The sequence below is a fragment of the Rattus norvegicus genome, chromosome 15 (assembly GCF_021556685.1).
Source record: "Rattus norvegicus strain SHRSP/BbbUtx chromosome 15, alternate assembly SHRSP_T2T, whole genome shotgun sequence".
NCBI lineage: Eukaryota > Metazoa > Chordata > Mammalia > Rodentia > Muridae > Rattus > Rattus norvegicus.
The window spans coordinates 34817425-34843819 of NC_141548.1; the positions used below are offsets into that span (position 1 = coordinate 34817425).

General features: G+C 38.2%; 1 protein-coding gene across 1 annotated transcript in view; it reads left to right on the forward strand.

Moving 5' to 3' along the window:
• The window catches only part of Zmym2 (zinc finger MYM-type containing 2), a 73105-nt gene extending 47212 nt beyond the window's left edge, over positions 1-25893 (forward strand). The window contains exons 13-25 of the mRNA NM_001399496.1: positions 1328-1493; positions 2188-2222; positions 5586-5715; positions 6900-7015; positions 7731-7902; positions 10109-10234; positions 11695-11789; positions 13347-13515; positions 14029-14180; positions 19663-19777; positions 20325-20576; positions 21751-21871; positions 23199-25893. Coding sequence (NP_001386425.1) covers positions 1328-1493; positions 2188-2222; positions 5586-5715; positions 6900-7015; positions 7731-7902; positions 10109-10234; positions 11695-11789; positions 13347-13515; positions 14029-14180; positions 19663-19777; positions 20325-20576; positions 21751-21871; positions 23199-23391 — 1842 coding nt within the window. The 3' untranslated portion in view covers positions 23392-25893. The remainder of the gene's footprint in view (positions 1-1327; positions 1494-2187; positions 2223-5585; positions 5716-6899; positions 7016-7730; positions 7903-10108; positions 10235-11694; positions 11790-13346; positions 13516-14028; positions 14181-19662; positions 19778-20324; positions 20577-21750; positions 21872-23198) is intronic.
• Positions 25894-26395: the final 502 nt, after the last annotated feature.

Sequence of the window (26395 nt, forward strand, 5' to 3'; positions counted from 1 at the left end):
TAACAATTCCAGAAAGATAGAGGTCATAATGTATATGTATATATGTGAAATTGCAGATGGTTTTGGTCTGGTTGTATGCCTCGCTTTGATTGGATATCTTTTGTTTCTTTGTTTATTTATTTAATAATTTTTTTTTTCTAAGACCAGGAATCTCTGTGTAGCCCGAGCTGTCCTGGAACTTACTCTGTAGACCAGGCTGGTCCACCTGTGCCTGCCTCCCAAATAGTTGGGCTTAAGAGCACATGCTGCCCTTGCCCAGCGTCTAATGGGTCATTTGCTAGATTATTTTACTTTTAAAGTAAATAGTACCTGTTTTAAAATGTAGTTTCTAAGTGCTTGTAAGAGAATTGACTTCTTTTTTAATTTTATATTAAACTGTCAGAAAATAAGGTATTTTAAGTGCCATTTCTGAGTTCCTATTTTAAGAGCTTGTTTCATAATTATTCTGATCTTCTTGGAGGCATCATTCCTATTGCTGCCCTGTGTGCTGTCCTGCAGTACATTCAATGAACTTTCTTTCTTTAAAAGAAGGTGTCTGTTTATCAATAAGAGCCGTTGAAGACAATACAATTGCTAGAGACTTCTTCTGGTTATGATTATGGGCTTCAGCATTAGTCTATCTTATGTTACGTGCTGTGTTTGGTTTAAGTTTTTGTTTTATTTTTATTTGAGTCAGGGCATTACTGTGTAGTCCATGGTGGCCTCAAACTTGCCAACTTCTTCTTTTTTTTTTTTCTTTCTTTCGGAGCTGGGGACCGAACCCAGGGCCTTGCGCTTGCTAGGCAAGCGCTCTACCACTGAGCTAAATCCCCAACCCCGCCAACTTCTTTCCTTAGCCTATTGACTATTGGAATAGTAAGTATGCACTACCAGTTCCAAGATTATTTTCAAGTAGATTTCTATCAACTTAGTATACTTATGTTAAATAATCATTAATTATTTTTAATTATTCATGTATGTGTGTATACATGCTTCTATTTGAAAACCGTAAGAGGGCGTGAGATCCCTCAGTTGAGTTTATAGGTATTTAAGGGATGCTGTTAGTTTTATGGATGCTAGAATCAGAACTTGAGTCCTTATGATTGCATAGCACATACCAGAGAGGTGCTGATCCGTCCTCCAGCTATTATTCTTTCTTTTTTACTTCGTGTTATAAGATTGGAGTTTGTCAGTTGTACCACACATTTAGTCTTTATGTTTGACTTACAATTTTATTTTATTTTTTTGACATCATTTCAGTACTACTCATCACTTTGGCCAGCTATTGTGTGTGCTATGTTAAATCTTCTCAGTTGAAACATCTGAGCGCTTTTCCGTTTTTATTAAGGCTGCGAGGTGTGACTGCTGTAAATCTCAAGGCACTCTGAAAGAGCGAGTGCAGTGGCGTGGCGAAATGAAACACTTCTGTGATCAACACTGCTTACTACGTTTCTACTGTCAGCAAAATGAGCCCAACATGACAACCCAAAAAGGACCTGAAAACCTACATTATGGTATGTCAAGTGGCCACTTTAAAATAAAGAATCCCAAGCATTGATAGTAAACAGTTGATTTTGAAGGTAGTTATAAGACTGGGTCATGGCTCACTGGTAGAGTAAGGATGATAGTTTATAGCCCTAGTAAGCTTCTCCCCCAAAAGGTCAGTCTTCTCACAGTTTACGTACAGATGGACAATAATAATTGAAAGAAGTCCCATACTTCCTCTAGGTCTAAGTACCCTGCATGATAATGTTCTATAGATACATTGCTTATTTTATTTCCCCTTAAAAACCTATTTGATGAAAAGTATTGGGCATCATTGAGCTAAATTACAGAGAAATTAAACAGAATTAAAAGAACTGTTTTAAAAACAATCTGTCCTGTGACAGCTAACTTCAAATTCAAACAAAAAGTTTTCTGAGCAGATTATGTGCTAGCTGTGGCCTAGAAGGAACAATAAAAGTTTTTAGAAGTTGAGGCCTTTTATTTAAACAGTAATTCTTAGAATATGGAATTTTTCCTAAAGCACTCTGCATTCAAAGGGAAAAATTACTCACTTACCTCCATATTTTTTATACATGTTTATACATTTGGGATTGTTTCTTAAAATAGTTTTTTCAAAATTGGTGAAACTTACTGATAAACAGGGATTTATAAAAATGTCAAGAAAGTGTATTTGTCTTATTTTTAAATGTTTATGTTTTTTAGATCAGGGCTGTCAGACGTCCCGAACCAAAATGACAGTGAGTATTTCTCAGTTTAGTGTTGTGATGTGATTTATAGTGTAAGTGAAAGTAACTAGGCTGAGTTAATGCGATCACAGTGAAAGGTTTTACTTACTTATTTAGTTTGCTATGTTGAAATAGTGGCAACGTTCAGCTTACTGACTAGTAGCAGAGGCTGCCAGACATAATGAGGGACATAAAGGAACCTTTATAGCCTCTACCCAGATGGTATTGAATTGACAGGAATAGCTTTGATAGGCTTGCTCCCTCTCTGTCTCTGGAGGGCATGGATCAGCCAGTGGTAAACAGAGTTTTCAAGACAAACAGCAGAGGACAAAGTACATGAGCTACACACTAGAGACCAACCTGACATGGGTCTCTTGAGAGGAGAGCAAGGGACGTGAGGTTGAAAGTAGTGATGTAGGGGAGGGGGGGGGGAGGGGAGGGAGGGGACGGGGGCTATGGACAGGAAGCCGGGAAGGGGAGTAACATTTGAAATGTAAGTAAAGAAATACATCTAATAAAAATTAGAAAAGTAAAGAAGTAGTAGTGATATTAAGGTCCCTTAGTGGATGGATGGCTAGGTCTATGAGTCTTTTAAACCCAAAAATATGGACATATTTGTTCTCTAATCCTGTTTCTGTTTAGCCTTTTTCTTTCTTGTGGTACAATGCACAAATCCTTAATTACCTGTAATGATTACTAGAGAGCAAAAGCAGTGCTTGACCACACCATGAAGGACAGTGAGGCACTGTCTGCCTTTAGTATGTTGCCTCTTTTGGAGGCACCTTTGTTCAAAAGGTCTGTGCTTCAGGAATTGTTCATTGGCATTAGAAAAAGCCCATGAACCAGCTTATTTGTTTAACATGTGGTTAAACAAATCAAGAAAGATCTGTAGTTCCAACAGAGCTCACCTAGCAGGTTTTCAGAACTCTGATAGTTAGGCTCCAACTTAGAAATTGTGATTTAGAAAATTATTTAGGTGGAGGTAGTTCTAAATAAAAGTAGAAATGACAATAACCTACAAACATACATTCTTTATACCCTTGGGAGGATGTCATCGTGAACTATTAAGAACTGTGTCTCTTTTTTTTGCATTGTAAACTTTTATCTCTGTATCCATAGTCAACAAAGGAGTTTAGCTGGTTTTTGAAATAAGCTAAGATAGGTTCTACTTCTGAGATATACCCTTACAATATTTATTAATAGAATTTCATTTGAGATATGATGTTAGAGATAATCACATACACAATATAAAACTATGGATTAGAGTAAAAAAAAAGCCATAGCCACAATTATCATAAACTGTAAAGTAGTACTTAGTATTATCAGAATTTCCAAGCTGTTAAGCTGACAGTTTTTAAAAATTGTACTAATTTATTTTTAGGTCAGAATCTTATGCCCTATTTACAAAAAGTGTATTGTGTAGCTTTCTGCTTACAGAACAATAATCAGAATTAGCAGAGTGTTAAACCTCGGCTGGTGCCAGCAGTTTGCACATTAGATATGTTGAAAAAGTTGAACTTAAAGGAAGTAAGTTATATAGATACTGGAAGGATCTGGCAGTGTTTTGCAGGAGAATGAAGAACAGCTTTCTAGAGCTTACGTGAGTGTCTGGAGCTCTCAAGGGCACTGGTAAACTTACTAATAGTTTTCCAGTATCTAGCTTTAAATTAATCAATTTCTGCAGCCTTGCCTTTATGTCAATGCTCAGAACAAATTTACAAACTGGTATTGACAGTGCTCTGAATCTATGAACTGTCTGTGTGTCATTCTGTGGGAGATGGGATGAAAAGGCATAGGGATGTCTAAAATATTCTGGAGTCCTACAGCTGGATTATGCCAGAAGGGAGAGAATCTGGCCTTCAGAGCTGAAGAATTAATGTGTTTACCAGGCCAGAATCCTTAGGTTCTAATCATTTCTGGAAACAAAATCAGAATACTTCTCTCCGACACAGTCTAATCAAGTTGAAAATTAAGGCCTGATGTGGTGAGACTTGTAGTCTCAGACACTCAGGAGTTGGAGGCAGGAGGATCAAAATGTCAAGAGCTAAGTGGTCTACAGAGTTAAGTTCAAACCTTAAGGAAACTGAGACCCAACTCAAAAATTTTGTTGCCTTAAATAAGGTTACATGATATAGCCTAGTAGAAGTGCTCTTGCCTAGGGTATTCCAGGACATAAATATTTTTTTAAAACTGTCAGCATTCTTAAAACTTTGAAGGTGTGAGGAAGCTGCAAGTTTTAGTATTTACAAAGAAACTCCCACAGTGCACAACTGCCCATTATTATTACATTACCTCAGCCTGGGAACATCAAACAAATTTCTATTAGCTAATTAATGGAGAAATGTTTGTTAGACTACAAAATTTGAAGGCTCTAAATTCTGGTAACTGGAAAACAGCTCAGCAGTTAGAAGCACTGACTGCTATTGGAGAGGACCTGGGTTTGGTCTTTAGCACTCCCATGGTAGCGCACACCTGCCCATGACTCGAGTTTCAGGGAATCCGATTCCCACTTCTGACTTCCTCAGGCAACAGGCATGCACAGAGGCAAATACTCAAATACATGAAATAAAGATACATAAAAAATTTGGAATCCGTGTAGTTTATGTTGTGCAGTGAATGAGTAGGCAAGGCTTTGGTGACGTGGAAGGAGACGGTACAGCAGGATGGATGTCTTGAAAAGACTGCCAGTGTTATAGAGAAATACGACCTTGTGCTTAAAACACGGCATCAGAGTTAAGCACCACATGTGCTTGTGCTTTGCATAACATACAAGGCCAAGAGCCTTGGCTTGGGAGGGAAAACTAGTGCTGCCAAGTCACAAGCCCTAGTTCAACTAACCTCTCCCTTTGTTTCATCAATTTCATCAGGGTTGAAAGATAAAATCAACCACTGTACAACATAGATCTCAATCTCTACCAGAGTAATACAGTGTTTATAATTAAACCTCAAATGCTGCCCTTTTTGTGTATTTTTAGGACTTTATAGTATCTCTTGAAGGTGACATTATTTTGTAGAATGAATTTCTGCTGCTAACCAGTGTTTAGACCCACATTGACCCTCTAGATTTTGACTGGTAATCTAGGAGTAATAGTATTTGGTTCTACTTTCCTGCTTTCTGTGGAAGTCCACTTAGGAGTTAGAAAACAGCAATGACTCGGGCATGGTGGCACATACCTTCAGTTCAGCACTCTGGAAGCAGACACATGTAAACCTCCATGAGTTTGAGGACAGCTTGGGTTCCAGACCAGTCAGAACTACATAAGACTCTGTCTCAAGAAAGAAAAGAAAGACAGAGATAGAGGGCAGAAAACATGATCAGTACCAGGAAGATGTAAAAATTACAAAAATAAAATGTTTCTCTTTGCTTCTCTGTAGGGCTCAGCACCACCCCCTTCTCCTACACCAAACAAAGAGATGAAGAACAAAGCGATTCTTTGCAAACCTTTAACAATGACAAAAGCAACTTACTGTAAGCCTCACATGCAGACCAAGTCTTGTCAGACAGGTAACGGGGACGTTTGGGTTACACCTCCTCCTACTTAGACCTTACTGCTTTAAAGTGAGTGCTTTTTTTTTTTTCCACTTTTTTTTTTCTTTTTTTTCGGAGCTGGGGACGGAACCCAGGGCCTTGCGCTTGCTAGGCAAGTGCTCTACCACTGAGCTAAATCCCCAACCCCAGTGAGTGCTTTTCTAGAGTGAAACGCTACAGGATCGGCGTGATAGGGCATCATGTCCTTTTCATCTGTGTGACTCTTTTTTTATATTTCCTTGAGAATAAAGCATATTAATCAAATTACTTGTGATCTGTTAGTCAGTGATTAAAGGTCTAGAGTATAACTTGTTAAAAACCACATAATCCTATAAAACTTTTCCTGCACTGATAGCTACAGTTGCGTGTTTCCTGTTGAGAAAATGGTTTCTTTGTGGTCTATAACAATGATAGTTTTGTTTCCTCCTGTTCAGAAAGATATTAAATAATTTAGGTACTTATTTCACATTTGTAACATTAACTATTTCTGTTCTTCATTTCCTTCTGACTTTTTCTTTTGGGATTCTGCCTTGCGGTATAGCTCAGGTTTCCCTTGAATTTAATGCTGTTGAGTACTGGGGTTACAGGAATGGACTGTTGTGCAGCTCCATGTTTGCTGCATTTAATATTTAAGTAAGTAGCCTGAGGGAATTGTCAGGACAGTGTGCTGGATATAGATGTGTACTTTTAAAGGATATATTTTCATTTTTTAAATAAGTGTTAAGTAGTATTCTAAGTTAGAATAGGTGTTGTAGAAAGCTTTTGAAGTTTATCAAATCTTATAGAAACTAGAAAATTCTTTTAAATTAGGACAAAGTTATTTTCTTTTGTTCTTAAGTTGCCAGTTAATATTGTTAATATTAATGTTAATATTGTTTGATGAAATCAGTTAACCAAAGAAACAAAAAGTCATGGTTGGTGGCTGTATGCTTTTAATTGCTCACCTAGGAAGGCAGAAGCAGGGCCATCTATTAAGTTAAGGCCAGCTTGGTCACAAACAAGTTTAAAAACCAAGAGAGTTATTATGGTGGCTCATACCTATATTCTCAGGATGTTGAGACTGAGGCAGGAGGATTGCCAGGTTAAGGCTAGCCTTTATGACATGTTTAATGATTTCTTAAAACCACCCATTGTTCTTTTCCCCATGTCTTGTTTTTCAGATGAAAATTGGAAGACAGAGTATGTCCCAGTGCCTATTCCTGTGCCTGTGTATGTCCCTGTGCCTATGCACATGTACAGCCAGAGTATTCCTGTTCCTACCACAGTCCCTGTCCCTGTACGTAGACCCTGCCCTCAGGCTAAGCTTTGCAGGCCTTTGGGAGACTAGTTTGTAGTCACTAGCTCAGTGATGCTGGCAGAGCTGTACTAGTCACGGTGACTGTGTCAAGGTTGACTTAATGGAAGGAGAATTTTTATTTTGGTTCATGGTTTAGAACTTCCTAAGAGGTTCTACCTTCTAATGGTTCCACAGCCTTTTAAAACAGCACCAGCAGCTGTTGACATTTATACCCAGTAGAAGCCATCTGTCCTTTTCTTCCATGGTTAGATTTTGTCAGCTTCTTGCTATCATTTGATTCTTTTAATATTTGTTTGCCTGGTCATCTCAGGAGTGTTAAGTTGAGCAGATGGCTGTATCTGCTGTGTCAATACTGTATTTTATATTTGAGTTTATTTTCAGAGGGAAGTTTTTTGAAGCTGTAAAGTTTAGAACCGAAACATAGACTATAGGTTCTTGAAATATTCACTTAATCACAAATCACATGTAATATTTAAAATACTATGTTTGAGCTTGACTTCTTTTCTCTTAATTTTATTTTTAAAGTATTTGTATTCTGGGATTTTCTTGTCATGGTAGGCTTCTTAGTTTTGATATTTAGTCTTGCTAAAGACTTTCTTCAATAATGTATTTATATAGTAGTAGGTCATGCATCTAATTTCAGAAACTAGCTTGTATTGTTTAGTTTGCCTAATATTAACAATGCTTTGGTTAGGTGCCCGTTCCTGTGTTTTTGCCTGCTCCATTGGAGAACAGTGAGAAGATTCCTGCCTCAGTTGAGGACCTCAAAAGCAAAGTGTCTTCAGATCCTCTTGATACAGAATTGCTTACAATGACGGATATGATGACTGAAGAGGAGGGGAAAACAGAGGCATCTAATATCAACAGTAAGCTACACTATTCAGTTTGTCAGCAAGAGGTTTGGGGGACGGGGTCTATGTATTGTCATCTTTACAATACTTAAAGGCATATCCTGTAGCAGGAAAAAGGATTATAGCAGAAATATTTTATATTAAGAAATAACACACTTTGCCTCAGTGGTTAAGAGTACTAGTTACTCTTGCAGAAGACCTGGATCTGGTTCCCAGCACCCACATATCTTTCTTTAATTCCAGTTCCAGAGATTCCCCTGCCCTCTTCTGGCCTTCACAGGCATAAGACATGCAAGTGGTGCACAGATATACATACATGTACAATACCTGTACACATAAAACAACACAATTTTTTAATAAAGAGGAATACACACTCCAACTTGAACCAGGTTTGCTCTAATGCTAAGCTTGATCTCTAGTGGAATATTTTGTTTTATTTTGAGATGGAGACTTAGAATGTGTCCGAGGCAATAAACTCTTGGCCTCAAGAAGTCTTCAGTGTCATCTTCTGAAGTAGATAAGATTACCTTTTCTTAGAAACAAAAGTTGGGTGGGTTTGTTTGTTTGTTTGTTTTGGTAAGATTTCTTTATGTGTTTGAGAGTTGCATGTGTGTATGCCTGGCACTTGTGGAGTTCAGAAGATAGAGCATTATATCCTTTGAAAATGGAGTTATAGATTATGAGCCACCATGTAAGGGCTGGGAACTGAACTTTGGTCCTTTGCAAGAGCAGCCATTGCTTCTAATTCACTCACTCCCTATTTTTTTATTTTGTTTTGTTTTAATAGTAATAGGATTTGAATTCAGTTCAGTTATTTTTCTTAGGTTTCTAAGATTTTATTTTGTGATCGTTATTTCTAGTAATATTTTATTTTTTATACTAATCAAATATAATTTGCTTTATTATATTTATATTATATTTATCTAAACCAGAATTTTTCCTACTTTCTTTTAGGACACTGCTACATAGTGGTGTGATTTAATATGAGTGTTTTGTTGGGCAACTCTGTCCTTTTGAACATTTATTCCTTCCTATCCGTAGTCTTCTGGTAATATTTAGAATCCATTTTTAGTCCTGAACTGTCTAATTGCTTTTATACCAGAAGAAAAGTGTAGAAGTTGTTTTGCAGTATTCTCAGAGGTTGTCAAATGAAGTGGATTGTACTTAGTGGTATGATTTTTGTTGTTGTTTGTTTGTTTGTTTGTTTTTTGAGACAGGGTTTCTTTGTCTAATCTTGGCTGTCCTGGAATTAGTGCTGTAGACTAGGCTGGCCTGGATCTCATAGAGATCCCTTTGTCTCTACTTCCCAAGTGCTGGGGTTAGAGGCATGTGCCACCACCACCTAGTGTGGTGTTCATTTTTAATTAAGAATAAAATACAGACACCCACTTAGTCCCTGCGCTCAGGTGTTGGAACATGAGTTCTAGGTGTGTCCAGTATATGACACTACATACCTCATGGGAAAAAGAATGGGAAGCCATGTCTGAATCCTTCAGAGAAGAGTTAGGTGGGTTTGTGAACGCCTTTGTTTCCTAATTATATACGTTTGTCTTAATTTCTGTCTGGAGACCTATTGTCATTCTAGTATATATTAGATAGAATGCATTTATAACTACGGCAAAACAGTTAAACAGTTCATCGAAACATATGGTAGCTATTAACAAGCATATACTAAGTATGTGTAAACTTGGTCAAAATTCAAAAATACTGTTTGAAAACCATAGTTGTTTATTTCCATAAGTTTATTTCTGATAAAGAATTGTTTTATGAATATTGACATGGGGAAATGGCCCACTCAGTAAAGTGCCTGCCATATAAGAATGAGATGAGAACCTGAATTTGGATCCTCCGAACCTATTTAAAAGATCAGGCACAGTGGCTTGTGTCTAACCCTAGTGTGAATTGACAGATTAGGAAGGGAAGATGGATCCATCAAACAAAGAAAAACACAGGACTCTGGTCAGCCTCTGGTCTCCACATGCATTCCTGTCTGGAAGCACTTACATCACACTGGCAAGTAATGTATGTGTCCTCCCCACCCCCACCACACACACACACACACACACACACACACACACACACACACACACACACACACACACACACACGGGAGTTGTTTTATATTAACTTTTCTACTTTTTCCTTTGGGAGCTTAAGTACAGATACTATTAAGTTTTTTTTTTTTAATTTGATTTCTAATGATATTATTGCTTGGTTACAGGTGTAATTATTGAGACAGACATAATTGGCTCAGATCTTACAAAGAACTCTGACTCAGATATACAATCCAACATGCCCGATGTACCATATGAACCAGATTTGGATATTGAAATAGATTTCCCCAGAGGTACTTAAATACTACTTTATCATTATTAAATCAAGTTATATGGTTGTATTTAAGGTAATTGATCAACAGTGTTAGTAAAATTACCTCTTATCCTCATAATTGTTTCTTTTTTCCGTGTGTCCTTTGTAGTGGAGGATGCTGCATGTACTTTTCCACTTAGCTACATTCTTCCTCCTTTTCTTTTTTATTTCTCCAAATAAAACTGAATTAATTGCAGGAACTTTAGAAACTAGAGAAGAATACAATACTTGTATTTTTTCAATTCAGAGGTATTGATAGTATTAGCGTAGAGGTAGGAATCATGATAGGGTTTTGCTATATAATTCAGACTGGCCCCCAACTCAAAGCATGCCTTCTCCCAGCCTCTCATGCTGGGATTATAGGTACGTGTCAAATGTATAGCTTGGTAGCATTTTTCTTAATGTTCTTGAAAGTTAAATTCATATTTAAAGGAAAAGAAATACATTTACTTCTTTAACAGATGTATGCTCAGGGCTGGAGAGATGGCTCAGTGGTTAAGAGCACTGACTGCTCTTCCAGAGGTCCTGAGTTCAAATCCCAGCAACCACATGGTGGCTCACAACCATCTGTAATCAGATCTGATGCCCTCTTCTGGTGTGTCTGAGGACAGTGGCAGTGCACTCATACATAAAGTAAATCTTTAAAATAAAAAAAGAGAGCGACACGCTCCCTTTCGCTGCTGGTTAGTGCAGATGAAGTGTAGACGTCTTCCGTCTCATACATAAAGTAAATCTTTAAAATAAAAAAAGAGAGCGACACGCTCCCTTTCGCTGCTGGTTAGTGCAGATGAAGTGTAGACGTCTTCCGTCTCGTCCGTCCGGATAGCTTGGCATGCTCTACAGTCCCAGCCCTGGGAGACGGGGGCAGAACTTAAGTTAAGGGCAGCTACTGTCAGGTTGTGAGGTCAGTCTGATTTAATTAATAAGGGTCCGTCTCAAAAAAGACAAGTGTTTGAAAGCCTTGTGATAGTACATTCCTGCAGTCCTGTTGCTAAGGTAGGAGGGTTGTGAAGTGTAGACTCTGTAAAGTAGGTTCCAGGCCACAGACAGACAAATGTGTTCCTGTTCTCATTTTCCCCTAATTTATAAATTCCTACTGAATGAAGTGTAAAGCATTCTACGAAAAAGACAAGAGATTGAACAAGATTGGCACTTTTAGATCTTCTAACTAGTTTTATAGTTGTTTTCCTTTTTCTAGTATCATACAGTTCTGTGATGCTTCTGTACTGATTGATACTTGCTACATTTGGTTTTTAGTTTATCAAATAGTTTAGCAAAACTCAACACCATGTTAAGTATGAGTCTCCCTGTGCCTCGCCTCGCTGAGACTTACCCCATGTCTGGATGATCCTTCATGTCACGGGACTCTTTATTGGCCGTGTTTATGTAGCAGAATCTTGTACTGTTATATTTGAAGTAAGATATTTTCTAATTTGTCAGCTGCAGAGGAACTTGATATGGAAAATGAGTTTTTATTACCACCAGTTTTTGGGGAAGAATATGAGGAGCAGCCCAGACCTCGATCTAAAAAAAAGGTATAGAATTTGTTAATGTTTTATATTTTTTATTCATTTAACATCGCTGTAGCAGCATGTCAGAGAAAGATGCTTTGGGGATATCTTGGGCCTGACAATATGGGGAGATAGATATTAAATTCATCTTAATATAATGTCAAAATGGAAAATAGTTGACATAAAAAGAAAATTCAACTCAGACAATAACAAAGATTATTTTCTGAGTGAGCATGGTGGCACATAGCTATAACCACTGCATTTGTCTCAATGGAAAGGAGAAAGGAGAAGGGGTTGGTGATTTTCAGTGGATTAAATTTCTCATCAGTTTGGATGAGGTTAATTAATGAAGAGAGATGTAGTTTATTTTTAAGCATGCCAACACAGAGAGGAAGACATTTGGGGAACTAGGGATGCAGCTCAGTTGGTAGAATGTTTGCCTACTGTGTAGGAGGCCCTGGACTGGAGGCCCTGGATTTGATTCCCAGCTCTGTATAAACTGGGTGTAATTCTAGCCAGAGAGGCTATAGGATCAGCAGTTCATAGCCCGCTTGAAATAAATGTTACACTGTTACACACACACACACACACACACACACACACACACACACACATGGACGCGCGCACGCGAGGGAGGGAAGGAGGAAGGACCAAGTGCAAAAGAAGAAGAAAGAAAAACTAGGTATGTATTAGACAGTGATCATTTAGACATACAGAATTAAATTTGTTTAATATTCTATCAAATAAACTTTCTGTTTCTGACTTCCAACATAAGACAAGATGAAAAGACACTAAGAAAAGGACTTTCATAAATTTGTCTCAGGGAAGAAAACTTAAAGTAAAGGACTATGTACAGTGAGATGAGGTGAACTCTGAGGTGTCAACACTGTATAGAGCCATGAACTCACATGGGTCCTAGTCCTAAATGTTCGAGCACAGGGAGTTGGAGACCATCTGGCTACATACTGGGGCCCTTTCCAAAAGGACGAGCACCCGTACCACCGGGTACTCAAAGAAGGGACTGAGGTGACCGAGGCACTGTGATCGCCTAGCATGTGAATGGTGCTGGACTTGACCCTCAGCACCAAAAAGAAACAAGTAAAGAGGAGATTTCTGTGTTCTTTTTTGTTATTGCTTTGTTATTTTTAAGACACGGTTTCTCTTTGTAGTCCTGTCTGTCCTGGAGCTCATTCTGTAGACCAGGCTGGTCTGTTAAAGCCAGAGATCCACCTACCTCTGCTTCCCGTGTGCTAGGATTAGGGGCATGTGCCGCCACTGCTGCCTCAGAGTAAATTTCTTATATGTTGAAGCTATTAAAAAGTTCTTCAGTCTCAAGCTGACGTTTAGAATCGTTTTTATTTTATATTTTTTCTTTATTATATGAAAATGATTTGTTTACAAACATTTATGGTATATTGGATTTCAAGAAGCAGTATCGAGAACTATTACCGCTGTATACTACTGTAATGATAATTAGCTCTCAGAGTACCAACCAGCAGTTTTTTTAGGTTGCCTTTGTTTAGGATTACATGAAATAATGGAGTCTTAGAGAAAGGATTTACAGTGTTATTTTATTACCAGGGAACCAAGAGGAAAGCTGTATCAGGATATCAATCTCACGACGACAGTTCTGACAATTCAGAGTGCAGCTTTCCTTTCAAGTATACGTATGGTGTAAATGCATGGAAACACTGGGTCAAAACGAGGCAGCTTGATGAAGATCTTCTGGAATTAGATGAGCTAAAGTCCTGTAAGTGTTTTGGTTTTGTCATCTCAAGTTCTGCTTAAAAAAGTCTGTTTCCATATTTAATTGCCTTTGATATTTTTCTTTTAATTTCTTATTTTTTTCACATATTACTTAATGTATATGAGTGTTTTGACTACATGCCTGGTGCCTACCAAGGCCAGAAGAGGATGTTGGATTTCCTGGAATTGAAGTTACAGAAAGTTGTGAGCTGCCATGTGGGTGCTGAGACTCAACCTGGGTCCTCTGGAAGAGGAGCCCTTGAATTAACTAATGAATCTTCTCTCCAATTCCATGATTCAGTTTTAATTTATATCTTATGTGTGCATGTCTATGATGTGTCTATGAATGTATTTTGTGTGTGGAGAGAGAGAGAGAGAGAGCGCCCATGCCTGTCTGCCCACCAGTGGAAGCCAAAATAAGACACTATAGTTAAAGCTGGAATTATAGGCAGTCGAGAATTTGTGCTGCATAAGTGTACAGACATAATAGTTAATGATAATTTTTATTTCTTTTTAGCCAAATCAGTAAAGTTAAAAGAAGATCTACTCTCTCATACTACAGCTGAGCTCAACTATGGCTTAGCCCATTTTGTCAATGAGATCCGACGACCAAATGGAGAGAATTATGCCCCTGACAGCATCTATTATCTCTGCCTTGGAATACAGGAGGTGAGCATCCATGTATGATATTACTAAGAGTAGTTGTACAGTTTTATTTGCTGGAACTTTTAAAAAGTTTTTTATTTAACTTATGTGTGTGTGTGTGTGTATGTGTACAAATGTGTGTTTTGGTGCCCACAGAGGTCTGAAGAGAATGTCAGATACCTTGGAGGTAGTGTTTGTAGGTGTTTGTGAGCTGTCAGATGTGAGTGCTAGCATCTGAATTCTGATCCTCATGGTTGACCAGTGCTCTTAGGTGAGCCATCTCTCCAGTCTCAGTTTTCTGGGATTTCTATTGGCTAACCAGGAAAGCTAGAGTATAAACTCTTGGGAAACACTTAGGGTACACAGGGATTCTCTAAGATATTCTATGCTTACAGTAGCTACGCTCCTTACACCTTTCAGTTCTTTAGAACACAAAATGTTGACCTAAGTGAAGTGCTCCCCTTGTCCCCTTTAACAGGGTTTCACAGTGTAGCGCCGGCTGACCTGAGACTCACAGAAACACACCTGCCTCTCTGCCTCTCATGCTGAAATTAGCATGTGCACCATCACACTCAGCCTCAGGCATCTTTGTAAGGAGTCCAACAGGATCGTGTATTTGGGGATGACATCACTTTTTAGTAGATGCAAATAAATGGATTCCCTTAGAATTGCTGATGGTTTTATATACGTATAGGGCATAAGTGTAAGTGCATATCCTTGACCCACTCTAGCAATGCTAGGTAAGTGCACATGCTCCTTGTCCATCTGTGTAGATATAGTGACATTACTTTTGACTATGCAGATGTAAAGATCAACTATTTTTCTGTATGAAATAGCACTAGAGTCCAGTGGGGAAGGGAGAGAGAATATTAGACTTGTTATTTTTATCCAGTGGTATATTTTTGTTGTGTTTTAGAATTCTACATAAAATTTTATTTAAAAGGACCTCCTGTTAAACTCATCCTAAAAATGAACTTACATGATCAGTTAGTGTTGAGGGTTTGTTTTTGTTGTTTTAATGATATTTTTATTCTTTGAGAATTTCATAGTGTATTCTTCCACTCCTCTAGGATACATCTCAGCCCTCTACTCACTCTATGTTTAAGGAGTCATTGGCTTTTTGAGACTGGATGTTGTTGATCTTTAAATCCAAGACTCACTCAGCCTGTTAATGTATCATCATCCCCAGCTTTTTTTGATTTTTAAGTTAGAGTAAGACCTCAAAAGACATATAACCCTCTGGTATCTTGCAAGGCAGCTGCTTTACCATTGAGCCCCATGACCAGGTCTGTCCCACTAGCGTCTTATCTGTCTAATTTGTCATCCTTTTTCAAATACTTTAAGTTATGTAAACTGCTAATCTGTCTTTTTCTTTTTTCCTCCTTGTTCTGAATGACACGTTCCTCTTTCCCCCGGTGCGTTTGAATGGAAGTGGAGAGAGACGAGACCTTTGTTTCATGGTCTGGAAGGAACGTCCTCAGTCTTTGCTGTTGAGTGTGATGTTACCACCCTTTTTATTAATTAAGTTTCCTGTTACCAGTTTGAGGAAACTTCTCTTCTTAGTTGACTAAGGCCTTTTTGAAACTTTTCTTGTTTCTTTCTATTATAATTAGTTGAATTTTGTCAGCTGCGTTTTTGTATCTTTCAGATGATCCTAAAATCCTCTGGCATTTATGAATGTAGCAGTATTCATAAAGTGAATTGAGAGGTGTTTCTTTTTTTATTTTTAAAGATTTATTTCATGTGTATGAGTACACCGTAGTAGCTGTCTTCAGACACACCAGAAGAGGGCATCGGATCCCATTACAGATGGTTGTGAGCCACCATGTGGTTGCTGGGATTTGAACTCAGGACCTCTGGAAGAGCAGTCAGTGCTCTTAACCACTGAGCCATCTCTCCAGCCCCTTGAGAGGTGTTTCTTTTTCTGAGAAAAAAAAAAAATGATGAGGATTGCTAACTATTCATTCTTTCTATAATAGTTTGGACCTGGATTGATTAATTTTGAGTGGGAAGGATAGCTTTAAGTTACTACTTCTTTTAGCTTATCTAGAGACCCTTTGCTTTTGGTTCAGAATCATTTTGGCAATGTTGTCTTTGAAGACATTTACACAGGGTGGGCATGATCGAGCTCACCACTCAGCAGCCTCTGAGCAACCAGGCAGGAGAACTGTAAGTTTCAGGCCAGCCTTGAGCTACACAGTAAGGTTCCGTCTCAAAAAGGAGAAATTACTTGTTAAATTTTCTAGTTTACTAGCTTAGGGTAATCATTCTCTTTTCTTTTAATTTTCTTTTAATTTTGGAAGAATATGCTCTTTCATTTCTATTATTGTTAACTTATGCCTTGTAGTTCTCGAATAGTCTAGTTAGGAATTAGACTTTTCCACAAAGACAAAATAGTAAGTACTTTAGGTTTCCAGAGCAAGAAGAAAAAAATTTAGTTTATTATATAATTTCTTTTTTCCCCATTTGTTTGTTTATCCTGATTGCAGTTCCCTCCCTCTTGTCCCAGTCCCACCCTTACAAATCCCTTTCTCCATTACCTCCTTTCCTTTTCTTAGAGCAGGGGAAGCCCCTCCTTGGAAACCTCCCCACCTTAGGATATCCAGTCACTGCAGGACTAGGCACATCCTCTCCCATTGAGGCTCAGCAAGGCAGTCCAGTTAGAAGGGGATCCAATGGCAGGCAACAGCATCAGAGACAGTCCCTACTCCAGTTATTAGGGACCCACACGAAGACCAAGCCTCACATTTGCAAGTGTGTAGGTTGCCTAGATCTAGGTCCTGCATGCCCTGTGAGCCCCCATGAGCCCAGGTTAGTGGACTCTGTAGATCTTCTTGTGTCCTTGGCCCCTCCCATTTACTCAGCCCCCACCCCACCCCCAGGTCTTCCGTAAGACTCACAAGCTCTATCTGATATTTGACTGTAGGTCTCTATCTGTTTCCATCCCTTGCTAGGTGAAAGCTCTCAAGAGAGAGTCATGCTAGGCTCCTATCTGCAAATAAGGCAGGGTATCATTAATAGTGTCAGGGGCTGGATCTTTTACATGAGATGGGTCTCGAGTTGAGCCAGTCATTGCATTCCTTCAATCTCTAGCTTTGTCCCTGCACATTTTGTAGATAGGACAGATTTTGGGTTGAAGGTTTTGTGGATGGGTTTGATGTCCTTCTCCCTCTACTGGAAGTCCCATCTGACTATAGGAGGTGGCCACTGAGTTCCATATCCCCCATTATACAATTTCTTAAATAAATAACTGGTTTAAATATGCTGGTTGGAACGCTCTGTTCTTTTGTTGCAGAAGGACTTTACTATGTAGTTAAGGCTGGTCTGTCTCTCTTATGTAGACCTCAAATTTAGAGGAATCCTTCTGTCCCTGCCTGATGGAAGTTGCAGGCACACACAGCCATTGTTGGCTTTCCGTCTGTGTGCTGGGAATTTGAACTCAGGCCTTCAGTCTGGTAGGATGACTCTTGTCCAAAGTGCTGTCACTCCAGTCTCAGTAAACAGTAACTCGACATCATCCTAGACTTTCTTCTAGGATTTTATCCTTGAGTATTTCATAGATAATAATGTAGTAAGATTTTGTTCTAAAGCTGTGAACAATGTTTATTAAATTTAAGAAATAGTAAATCACAGCTTATGTAGTTAATTTAAATTCTATACAAAAATTTTTTAATAATTATAAATTATATCCAAACAACTTTATCTGTGAGCCTCTAAGACTACATTTATAGAATATAAGTAAACTTATAATATTTATGACATGAACTTGAATCTTACCAATCCTTCTTTTTAATTTTTTTCTGTTTACTGGCCAATGGCATGGGCTTTGGAAATTAACATACTCCTGGTGATAAATTACATTTGCTGACTGCTAGTAATTGGTTTTCTCTGTACCCATGCTAGCTGTTACTGTTTTTGGTTTGTTCTGATGAGGAGAGATGAATTAAATAATAGCTTATCTAGAATGTACAGCTTGCATGTTTAAGTGTGGGTCAGATGTGGTAGCATAGTACTGGGAGGCTGAGGCAGGAGGCTCATGAGTGTGAGGTCACTCTTGACTACAAAGTGAGTTTATGGGCTTGCCTGGGCTGTATAGCTCTGTTTCAAAATAATCAAGTAGAATCTGAGCAGTTTGACTTTAAAAATCTTTATAAACCAGGTACATGCTAGCATTTGTTAGGCAAGAGGGCTGTGAATTTGAGGTATGGGCAGTGAAGGAGAATAGCAAGGAGGCCACAATAGTAAAGCTTCACTCAAGTATTTGAAATATTTATACCAAGGAATATTGATAGCACGGTTTTGGAACAAATCAGTGTTATCCAAGTATCTCAGTGAAAGATATAGTAGTGGGCTGAGGAGATGGCTCAGTTGGTGAATTGCTTGCAGAACAAGCATGAGGAACTGAAAGTGGATCTCTAGCACCTTATAAAAAGCCAGGTATGGTGCTGTCTGCTTGTAATCCCAGTGCTAGGAAGGTGGAGATAGGAGGCTCCTATGTCTTCTTGAGAACCAAGGGAGCTCCATGCTTAGTAAGGGACCCTGTCTCACAAACATACAGAGAACCTCTGGTCTCTACATGGATTTATACGCACACGCACACGCACACACACGCACGCACGCACGCACACAAATAGGTAATAATATGAAAGACCTTTTAAATTGAATTTTTTGAAACACAGGCAGAAATTTCTCAGACAGAAGGAATGAGCATAGAATGGCATCCTTAGAAGACAAGAGTCGGCATGGTTTCCCAGGAACCATGTTTAACATGGCTGGAAGGAACATCAGGTGTGAAGTCATACCAGAAAGGGCCTGGATGCTTTTATAAATTGTTCGGTTTTCAGGTATAAAGATTGTTTGTGTTTTTGTTCTGCTGTACTAGAAATCAAAGTCCCGGGCCTTGAGTATGCTAGACATGTGCTCTCCCCTGTGTTGCACACCTGATTAGGTTTTCCGCATTTGTACGTGTACACACAGGATTTTTGGCAGAGGAAAGGGAAAGCATAGGCTGACAGCTCTTCATTGTTTTCTTTTATTTGTTAATTTTCTTTAAAATGGATCTTTTCTTCTATGATATAAGGATGTCATTCTGTATATTGTCTGACAGTCTAATGAGAGAGTATGTGCTGTGTGTGTATGACGAAGGTCTGTGTGCCACACCGCACAGATGACGGTCAGAAGAGGACTTAACTCAGGTTGTCAGGCTTTTGCATGGCAAATGCTTTACCGGCTGAGGCATCTCACTGGTTCCAACCTGATGGTTCTTATCCAATTTTCACATTCAGGATTCTGTGTTAGACTTTCCAGCTTTGCATGTTTTAAGTAACAGCTTAATTAGGAATGTATGCTTTTTTAACTTGTACACACATACCCAAGGGCAGTAATCTCATGTTTTATTAGACCGCTTGCTTTTCCTAAACATAAAGCTTTTTTTCTTAAGAACTGCAAAGTGTGATACATTGACTATTTGTAATTAGCTGGTTTCCTTTCAATAATTTTTTTGTAGTACTTATGTGGTAGTAATCGAAAGGACAACATATTTATTGATCCAGGATACCAGATGTTTGAGCAAGAACTGAATAAAATACTCCGAAGTTGGCAACCAAGCATACTTCCAGATGGTAATGCTATTTTAACATGTGTTGATAATGGCATTGTTACTTTTACAGTTTTACAATATGTTAAATATATTTAGGAAGTAATTGAAGTTGCAATGTAAGAGCCCATGAGCTCATATGCAGATAAATAATAACTGTTTGTGAAGAACTTAGTAAAACCTACTTTCTTTGTAGTACAAAGCTAGATACTGTCTTAAGACCTACAATGTAGATTCTTATGTGAATAAAATATATTTGTTTCTGAGAATCATGTGTTGTTTTTAAGAATTGTACAGATTTTAAATTATTTTCTGATCATGATGTCCTTGTCTTACTGAAGGACAGAAATAAGCATCCTTTACCTTATTCTGGGGATGATGGTGTCATCATCTGTTTCCCAACCTATGTGTTGTTAAAAGAGCTAATATGTAATTATGGGTTCATTCACGTTGACCTGAGGTGAGTAGTGGATTGACATAGGGCTATTTTAAACTTACCTTATTTCTAGATAGTCAAATTAAAACTGTTTGTGGTATTTATAATTCTTTTAAAGTAGTTTTTTCTATTTAAGGGTCAATATTCTCTCGAGTTGAAGAAGACTATCTCTGGAGGATAAAACAACTAGGATCCCACTCTCCAGTAGCACTTTTGAACACCCTATTCTACTTTAACACTAAATATTTTGGCCTGAAAACAGTGGAACAACACTTAAGACTTTCCTTTGGCACTGTGTTTAGGCATTGGAAAAAAAATCCTTTAACAATGGAAAATAAAGCGTGTCTTCGCTATCAGGTGTCTTCCTTGTGTGGAACAGACAATGAAGGTAGTGTAACTTTTTAAACACAAGATGTGTCTCTATTTTATATGCTTGAATGTATGTGTGCATCACACATGGCCAGTGCTCGCTGGTATCATAAGAAGTGTCAGACCCCCTGGAACTGGGCTTTGAATGGTTGTGAGCCACCATGTAGGTGCAGGGACCTGAACTCAGGTATTCTGCAAGAGCAATACATACTCTTAACCTCTGAGCCATCACTGGCCCTGATAGTATAGCAGTTTTATTTGGAGATTGTCTATGGTGGGAGTATTCAAACTTTCCTTACTAAAGCAAGTCATTCATTAAGAGACTTTCCTAAAACACAGCAGACTGTGTATTTGGGGGTTTGTTGTTGTTTTAGTTTTTGTTGTTTTGGTTTTCTTTGTTTCTTTTTCAGACAGGGTCTCACTATATTGTGTTGGCTAGTCTAGAATTCCCTGTGTAGACTAGGGCTGCCTCAAACTCCTAGAGATCCATTTGCTTTTTTCAAACTGTATTATCTTAAAATGTCTTATGTCTTGTTGTGGTTCGTTTTGAGATAAGATTTCTAGTCCAAACTGGCCTTAAGCCATATAGCAAAGAATGACCTTGAATCTGTGGTTCCTATTCTGAGACACAGGCATGAACCACTATACCTGTGTTTAAGCTGAGCTCAGGTTCAGACTGGGCCTTCTTGCATACTGGGCCAGCACTCTACTAACTGAGCTACATTCTCAGCCTCTGGGATCTTTTTCTTGGAAAAATTGTACATTACTAAAAGCTGCCACACAGAAAATCTTGAATGTCACCTAGTGCTATGTTGTTAAAACAGGTACTAAGGGTAAATAGTAATGTCTTCTCTCAGAATTAGTTTTAGGAGGCTGTGGGATAACTCATTGGGTAAAACCATTTGCTGTGCAAGTCTGACTACTTGAATTGGAATCCTGGAGCCCACAGAAAATGCCAGATGCAGGAGAGGGGAGAGGTGAGCTTCTAGGTCAGTTATCCTGGAGTGTACGGAAACAGAAAGACCCCTGCCTTGGATAGGTGGACAGCAAGAACTGACATGCACACATGTTGTGGCACATGTACACCCACGTTCACACACGTCATACATGCACACATACTCATAAGAAAGGGAAAAAAGGTGGTGGTAGGAGCCTTATTGTTGTTGTTGTTGTTGTTGTTGTTGTTGTTGAAGATAAAATTGCTACTGGGAAGCGGAAGCATGAAGATGATGAGCCGGTATTTGAGCAAGTTGAGAACACAGCCAACCCTTCCAGATGTCCTGTGAAAATGTTTGAATGCTACTTGTCTAAAAGGTGAGTGAACATTGATGGCATTTGACTAAAACTTTGTAGTACTGGGGAGTTTAACTTGGGGTTGCCTGCCTACTAGATATACCGAACTACATCCTTCGCCCAGTAGTTTTTAAAGATGTTTAAGATGCTTTAAAGGTAATTATTAAGAAATGAAGGTATTTAATTAATTTTAAAGATTTTTTTTCTCCTTACTTAAATGGAGTTTTTTGTTCCAAAGTTATATTTAGCTCTAACTTTAGAGTCCCCTTGTGGAATACCTAGCACATGTACTTTATATGATTCTAGTCCATGTTGAGAAATCACTCTTTACTAAAAACTATCACTCTTGCTGTCCTCCTTAGTTAGAACATTAAAGTAGGTCTGTTGATTGCCAAGCAAAGATGCAAACTTTCTGTACAGAAGTAATCATGTTAGGCTGTTGGGGTGTTTAGTCTCTTTACACAAACAGGCTGTTGGCCATTGTCTGCCAGCTTCTAGTGCAAAGGTAGGTGTGTTTAAAAGTAGGTAGAATGAGCAGAGATGAAGGGAAAATAGATGTGAATGGAAACAGTCTTGGAAGACACTTTTTGGAAGGCCCTTACTCTTCAGTCGCATGACTGCCTTTTTCCCCTGTCTAAAAGCAGCACACTGGAACTATTGAGGAGCCGAGGGCCCATGGCCTGTCTCATTTTGAGTGCTGGTTTAAATAAGCACTCTGATTTCCAGAAAGAGAAAGTACGGAACTGTGTTGTACATTGTAAATAGCTGTCCAAATCCTAGTGCGACTTCCAAGGTGGCTCTCGTGAGCTAGTGAAAACATGAGCATCACCCAGCATGACCATATCTGTCTGTGGGTTCTTCAGCTCTGTTTTGGACCATCAGTTTAGTTTCGTGCATTTCCAGTGCTGGTAACAATTTGCCAGGTGGGAATTCGTTTTTTGGAATTTAATGTTTTTCTATTGTATAGTGCAGTGAGACTTTTTTTATGTGTTACGTATTTTCATCATTTTAGGTCACATTTTTCACATTTCCTTTTTCCTGAGGAGGACATGCACACTTAATGTCATTGAGATTGTAATTGGCATCATACCGTGATGACTAAAATTATAGTTTGTATATTAATGGGGTCTCAGATTTATGAAATAAGAATTTCAATTATTTGGAAACTAATCCTTTATCACAAAAACTTAGAGAACAGTTTACTGATACATTATTATTGCAGTTAATGAGTCCGAGGCTCTGAGTACATCTATTGTTTGGTGCTGAGTTACTCTTGAAAGATTTTAATTTGCAGGGGGTTTTGTTATGTTTTATGAAATTGACCTTTTCCCCCCTTTTTTCTCCAAAGTCCACAGAATCTTAATCAGAGAATGGATGTATTTTATTTGCAACCAGAATGTTCTAGTTCTACAGATAGCCCTGTCTGGTACACATCTGCTTCCCTGGACCGGAACACCTTGGAAAATATGCTTGTACGGGTTCTTCTAGTAAAAGATATTTATGATAAAGACAATTATGAACTGGATGAAGACACAGACTAAAAAGGACCATTTCAGAAGCAATGGGATAACACAGCATTAGATAGTCATGCTGCTAGATCTTTACAGGAAAACATTTCAAGTTTACTCCTTCTGTTCTGAGTTTTGTAGCAATGTGCCCACACTGGGTATCACCATGTAAATAATCTGTGAGTGGAAGTTGCCATTCTTCTATGTAGTGGTTTTAGGATACTTAACGAATACATCAAATTCTTTTTTATTATTATTTATTTGATTAGGTATGTTTGTAACTTTTTACATTACAAATATGAAGAGAATGTGCCATGTATAAGTTTTCTTGTTGCACTGCTCTACTGTTGCAAAGCTCCCTCCGAAAGGTGTGCTCTTACTGCGTTCTTGACCAGATGGTTGTGTATGGGTAGCACTACTCAAGTTTAGAACTTGCGGTGTCTTTCAGAATTTTTAAAATAAACTGTAAACTAATAGGCTGGGTTTTTTGTTTTGTTTGGGTTTTTTGTTTGTTTGTTTTATGGTTTTATGTTTTAGTTACTGAAGCCTTACCAGGTTATGTAGAGAGGTAACATCTTCTGTACCAAAAATAGACAAGAGAATGCTGTGGATACTGGTGTTCTGTAATGTGAACTTATGCTGGTGAAAACAACTTTATGTTCCCCTTATTAAAACTTAGTGTCCTTTTCTCACTTGTGACTTTCTGCATCACCCCATCAATTTAAGGGAAAAAAATATGTATATATGTGTAAGTAGAGAGAGAGAGTGAGAGAGAGAGAATGACTATAACTTGAAAACAAGATTAAGACATTGTTCTTTGTAAATGCCCGGTGACAGTATGACTTTGCTTTTCTTTTTCCATGCCAACCATCAGTATATGAAACCCTTCCCCCATTAAGGGTACAGATCATGCTGCATTACGACTCGCATAGCACTCTCAAGTTTTACTGCTCTTACTAGAATTCTTGTGCCTGCTTCTAGAAATGACATGCATTTGTGGGGCAGAATTATTTTTAGAAATGCCACTCCTGAAATAGTCATTTTAGAAAGTCAAGCTACTTGAGGGGAGATAGTGTCACATTGTCCTACAGATATTGCCAGTGGAGAACGCTGATTAATCCAGGTGATTGAAGAAACAAAAGCTGGTGGATGAAGTCAGTTTCAGAGGAAATTGTACTTGGAATTAGGTTGTTTGGCTTTGAAATTTAAATTACTTCTTATAGAAGATACATTTAAAATACCTTTGTGCTTCTGCATAGCAGTTTATCTGTTCATAACTTTTAGATTAAGGAAATCTACTTCAAATTATACTTTCTAAAGATTGAGTAAAGTGGTATCTGAAAATTATCAGTTATTTAGCTGACTTTGTGTAGCATGTGTGATGTTGCTTTCTTAATTCTGAATCCTGAAATCACCACGGTGATACTAGTTTTCAAATAGCTCTGAGGGAACTGGCCTGCTCTCCATAGTGACTAGGTAGTAGTACCTACAGCCCGTCTGTTTCTCTCTCCTTCAGCGCAGTAAAGACGTTGTCTCAATCATGGTTTTGGAAATTTCAGAGGTATAGCCACTGCTCGCTTAAGCAATAACTATCTGAAATGTTTTCGGCATGAAAATTTATAGTGTTCTAAGTTTTTGTAAGTATGAATAGTTTCAGTCCCTTGAATCATCAGACTGACAGTAGCAACCCCTTCCTTTACAAGGTAGACCTGCCCCTCACCTGTTAAAGGAATCTGGAAACACAACAATGCAGACGTTTTTTGGCTTTTCAGTGCTCCTTTTGAAGCACGTTTACTAGAAATGCATATTGTGATTAAAGCCTGGTTAATCCTAACCGTCTTCTATTCTTCAGAGTGGTGCTATAGCCCATCAAAAAAGCAATAAACTTACCCACAAATGTCACATGTATATTTTACCAAATACCATAAATTCTGCCGTGGTACTACTAAGCACCGTGTCTCGCTATTTAGTTTTTATTGTTTGTACATTTTAGCTTTTCTAAGCAGAAATGCTGCAGAATTTTGATCATACATGATAGAGGATTTAGAACTTGTCTTTGTCTCATGCAATCCAATGACTGATCTATTTGATTCTCAGGGGGAAAGAGAAACAAACTATTTTATGAGAATTGTTCTGGGAAATGTATTCACCTGGAACACATTTCCTTGGTTCTTGGCTGGCCTTACAGAGCGGCCATAACTGACTGCTGAGAGACAGGACATTGAAATGATAGTTTATTTTTACTTCTCGGTGGTTTCTGATTACAGACAGCATCCTGTAAATATAACTTTATTGTCTTGAGATGTCTATTGAAGATTACTATATTTTTCTGTTTTGAACGATTTTGCCACTTAAAATCGTTCAGTGCAAAAGATGACTAGCTATTCTGAGGCAGGTGGATTTCCCATGCAAACTGAATCCTCAACGCATTTCAGAAGGCTTTTACTGTATTAGGTAACATGAGATATTAAAGGATTTTTCTAGGCAAGATGCTCAGCCTTTTTTTTTCCCCCCATAAAAGTACTTTTACTCAAATTGTAACTCATGTTTTTCTTTCATGAAATGGAGTGGTTATTGAAGTGTTCACACTGAAGTAGGAGAAGGGTGCATATACACCGCTTTTTCTGGCTTCCCCTTGTCTTAGCCAATTGTGATTTGCACACCGGGGTAACTCAGGACAGAAAATAGCAAGTTTGAGTTTGCATTTCTCTACCATAGGTACCACTTAGTCTATCTAAATGTCTTAAATATCCCAAATACAGTCTTAAATTACTAAACATTAATGTTTTTATCTGGCCAGCTATTTTCAAGGGGTTTCATTACATGACTTTGCTTTTGTTCTGAGCTACCATTAACTGTAAGTTACTTGAGTTTCTGTCAAAAAAAGGAAAAAAGTCATGACTTTCATGTCTGTGTGGAAGCATTTTCAAGAATAAATTTTACTAACTTAATTACAGAATTATCAGCTTTACCCCTGACAAGACATTGTGTATGTTTAGAGTAGATTAAAAGTTTGCTAATTCTATTCTGCTGTGTC